Raw genomic sequence first — 4,565 nt, 5'->3', positions numbered from 1 at the left:
TTTCGGTATGAAATCGTGTTTTAAATAGCTTAGTATGTTCAGCAAGTATGTTGCATACATCAAGGGGTATCATTTGAGAAAAAATATTTATGATTAATTCACCTAAAAGTGAGATAGGAATTTTATTTTTTTCAAAATTTGTTGATACAAAATGGCGCCTTTGGGAAAGTTGTCAGGAATAATGTACAGAAAAACTTTGTCAAAGACACTATGGGTCTATCTACTGAATCTAACAAAATATGATTCAATTTTAGATAATAGGTCATTTAGAGTAAAATCAGCAGTAATTCAAATCGTTCGGGGCTGTCAGTTTGAATATGAATCTGAAACATTAATTTTCCCAGCAGCTGTTCTAGATTCATGTTTTATACCAGTCAAATGTCAAAAAAATAAAACTGGTATAACGCTTCGTTCTATTTTTTGCAGATTTGAACCACGATTGAATCACGAGATTCAAATATTTTACAATTGTTTTGGTGTATATCACGTTTTTCGGGATTTTAACCACTGTGCGGAGTAGACTGGCCCAAAATGCATGAAATCCTGAATTTCAAACCTTAAATGACAGTTTGGGGGTTCCAGAAGCTCCCCTGAAAATTTCAGCTCATTCGGTCCAGTGGTTGGCGTGCGCAAATGGCTCAAAGTTTGTATGGGAAAAGTGATCCAAATGTATGGGGAAACGCAACCGTTTCAGTTTTTTTCTTCTAGGTGGCGCTGTAGTCGACGGATTCCTGTTGTGGACAAAATGTAGAAAACAAAATGAAGAATTTATATAAGGAAGCGACTGGTGAAGACCGAATGTAAATCCCTTTGAAATTGGCCAAATTATAAGCATCCAAAGTCGAGGGTGTCGAGCGTGTCCCCCAGGGGTGTTTAAAATGAGAGCAACGTACCACCGACCATTGCGGCGGCTATGCAGGCGTATTCGGTGCCATGCGAAATTAAATGCATGATTATCACGCAATCTCGCGAATTTTTATCCGATTGGTAAATACTTTCCGTACTTTGTACAGTAGTGTAGCTAGAGAGGGAGGGGGTGAATAAGGGGGTGGATCTTTTTGCCTTTCTCGTACAACTAAGTTGTACCGAAAGGCTATCATTTCACTCCAAATTCGTACTTTTGATAGAAGTCCTGGAGACCCATAGTGTTATATACCATTCGACTCAGCTCGATGAGCTGAACAAATGTCTGTCTGTCCGTGTGTGCGTGTGTGTGTGTGTATGTGTGTGTGTGTGTGTGCACAAAATGCCATAAAAAACATTAGCCAAATTTTCACATAGAAGCTCTTAACCGATTTTCTTGCAACAAGCTGCATCCGGCAGAGACTAAAACGTTGTTGATCACTATTGAATTTCATAATAATTGCGAATTGTAAAAAATAGATAATATTAAAATAGTGATGAGACATATTCACATAGAACAATAATGTGTTATGAAAAATGCCTTGCATCTATGAATATTTTTTATCCGTTTCCTTGCTCCGTGTTTATCCGTGGCTTGCTCCCATTACGAGTTTCATCGTACTATAAAGCTGCTCGTGTTGCGCGCATTTAGGCGTAAGTATGCTACTCGTTCAGTTTCATAGTACTATGAAATTGTCCGAAAGTCAAAATTCGAACATAGGTAATTCAAGAAACTTTTGGCAGCGCCATCTGTCGTCTACTAGTCTAAATTTTCTATCATAACATTAGACGGTGTAACTGTTTTGCCTTTCTTGTACATCATCGAGGTGTAAGCGTAAAGGCTACATTTATTACCTTTTTGCGCGAGAAAGGCACCATCACCGCTAGGTGGATTAATCTGGGTTTTTTTGTAGAAAAACACATCCGGGATATTGTTCGATGTTTAATCTCGCAATTTTCTGGCGTCGTTTTATCTTCGAGCTAACACGCTAAAAAAATTTACTCAAAATTGACATAAATTGAAGAACTCAAAATTTGGTCAAGTTTGGTTTATACTATAGTTTAGAGTTCAATTTTCGAAGCGTGAATGTAAATACACGAAATAAATTAAGTACTTCTTCCATTTGTTTTGTTAGCCTCAAATAAAAATATACAACCATCCAGTTCCAACATTATTGATATGATCCCTCAAAATTACCTTATGTTTGGTAGGATCGTTCCTTAAAGAACAATATTGGACCCATTTTATTATGTCCCCTTTATGGTGACCAATTTCAATATAGGGTATTCAGAAAAATCGATCATTTCAGGAATTTTAAAATGATATGGAAATGCTAATATGTATCATCTTCCAAACTTAGACGTACATGATGCTAGTGGAGATATATCAGCTTCCACATTGCCAGCCTCGGGCTGAAAGTCTCTTTAATAAAGACACAAAAAAAAAGCTTCCACACTGATATTCTTCTCTTCCCCTTCATACGGGAGCTTGACAGAAGGAAGGTCGTGTGATATGTGCCATCACAAATATTGCCCTCCGCTCGCTTTCAAATCGACTTCTATAAAAACATTCTTCATGCCTGCCGTATCCTAACGGAACTATCAATTCTATACTTTCGCCTCTAATTCTATCATGAACATGTACGTCCAAGTTTGGAAGATGATATTAGCATTTCCATATCATTGTAAATCGTTTAACTTCACGTAGAAGTAACACACACAAAATCATTAATTCAGGAATTTTAATTTTTCATGAAATTGTAACTCCCAAATCATTAGGCCTATTTTTTTACATTGTTGTATTAACGAATCAAATAAAAGCTCTTTATTTCTACAGGTATACCTCGATATAACGTAACTAATTTTTCACTCTTCAAATCGTTGTATCTCCAAAACCACTGGTCCTGCAAGAAAAATGTGCTTCTTGCTTTTGTGAAGTGATATTTGATCGTGCAAGTGGAATACATAAAATGGATTCAAAATCTAAGGAAGAATTAAGTATGGAACTTGTTGTCCCAATTGAAAGTTTTAAAGGTGTAAAGTTGCCTTCAAACGGTGATGTGCTTGGTCGGATGCGTTTTATAATGAAAAATCAACACTTGAGTATAAAACCAGCTGCTAAAACTGTAGTAACTGAACTTCACTGTAGTAACTTTTGGGAGAAATATCCAGCTTTCCACGCTTGGTAATGGCGGCTTGTCTGTGCGTAAAAATCAATCGGTCACTGTACTGTTTGGCACTAGCTGGAGGAAAGCTCACTGGCGTTCCTTGGTGAGGAGAAGGGAAAAAGGCCTTTTCGCCAGTAAGTTTTCCTCCAGCTAGTGTCAAAAAGTACAGTGACCGATTGATTTTTACATACCGACAAGCCGCCATTACCGAGCGTGGAAAGCTGGATAGAATTCCTCTAATGCAACACTACAATGTTATTATTAAGCTCCTAAAATTATTTAACAAAATGCGAGCAATTATCAAAAAATCTTCTCACGCGGGAGATAAACAGAAAGAGCAAGAGTCTAGTTTCATTAATAATTTGGATCGATTGTTTGACATTGCTCGACGAAATGCATTAAATTTGATTAAAAACGATAAGGATAAACAGTTCCTTATTCTGCAAAGGGAAGTTGGAAGGCCTGGATCTGCCTTTGCGAGAGTTAAAAAAGGCAAAATCGAAGAAGAACCAACAACGGAACCAGAGCCTCCCTTCCTTCCTAACTTCTACTATATGTCAATATTTTTATGTCTTGCTTCCAGATGAGAAACCCTCCACTAGTAGAGCGTTTTCCGAGCGAATTAAATAAAAAATAATGACTCCTTAGCTGCCACCCTAGACCGTATTGGACTAAGCGACCGAAATGCAATGTATGTTATTTCTGCGGTTTTAACAAGTGCTGGACTAAACTTAGGTAAGTTCTCTTTAACAGTACTTTTATTGTATTGTTCTTTCTCCTTGAGTTTAATTTTATTATATTGATAGTATCTTGTAACTAAAACAAAATCTTTAGCAACTTTATCTATTTTTCAGACGATTTTACCGTTAGCAGACAAACAATCTCAAAGGCCCGTGCAGAATATCGCGAAGAGATTGCTCAAAATATCCAAAGCAATTTTGATCTAAATGGATCACTTGTTGTACATTGGGATGAAAAGCTGCTTCAAGATCTCACAGGTAATATATTTGAGTATTTTTTATAGCATTGAAATGTGTTATTCTGTGTTATGATTTTTGGATATCTTCTAACTAAGCATGATTTGAAGTAATCGATAGGTTTTTTTGTTATTTGAAATTTCTTTCCTACAATTTTAGATTACATTTGGTAATATTTGTTTTTTTAAAGAAGCTATTTGTAACATATTTTTAACTTTTTTTTAAAGAATCTATCTGATTTTTTTTTCTCTGTTCAGGTACTGACAAAGTAGAAAGATTGCCAGTTTTGGTATCTTCTGGAGCAAATGTTCAGCTGCTTGGAGTCCCAAAATTGTCTTCTGGAACTGGTGAAAGACAGGCAAACGAAGTTTGCAAATTGATGAATGCATGGGAACTAAGCGATCGCATCTGTGCAATGGGATTTGATACAACAGCAGCAAATACAGGAATCAAAAAAGGCGCTTGTACCCTAATTTTTTATGGCTGGCGTGTAGGCATCATATTGCTAAGGTTTTGA

The 4,565-nt window shown here is 36.5% G+C and overlaps 1 protein-coding gene across 1 annotated transcript; it reads left to right on the top strand.

Annotated features, from left to right (window-relative positions):
• The first annotated feature begins 3,750 nt into the window (after positions 1-3,750).
• LOC134209130 (uncharacterized) lies at positions 3,751-4,565 on the top strand. Its single transcript, XM_062685113.1, has 3 exons — positions 3,751-3,806; positions 3,926-4,069; positions 4,306-4,565. Exons 1-3 carry the CDS (start codon positions 3,761-3,763, stop codon positions 4,563-4,565), a joined length of 450 nt encoding a protein of 149 aa, XP_062541097.1. The 5' UTR covers positions 3,751-3,760.

Source organism: Armigeres subalbatus, chromosome 2, assembly GCF_024139115.2.
Source record: "Armigeres subalbatus isolate Guangzhou_Male chromosome 2, GZ_Asu_2, whole genome shotgun sequence".
Lineage (NCBI taxonomy): Eukaryota > Metazoa > Arthropoda > Insecta > Diptera > Culicidae > Armigeres > Armigeres subalbatus.
Note: the sequence above shows the minus strand (reverse complement) of the source record. Positions and strands in the feature narration are given on the sequence as shown.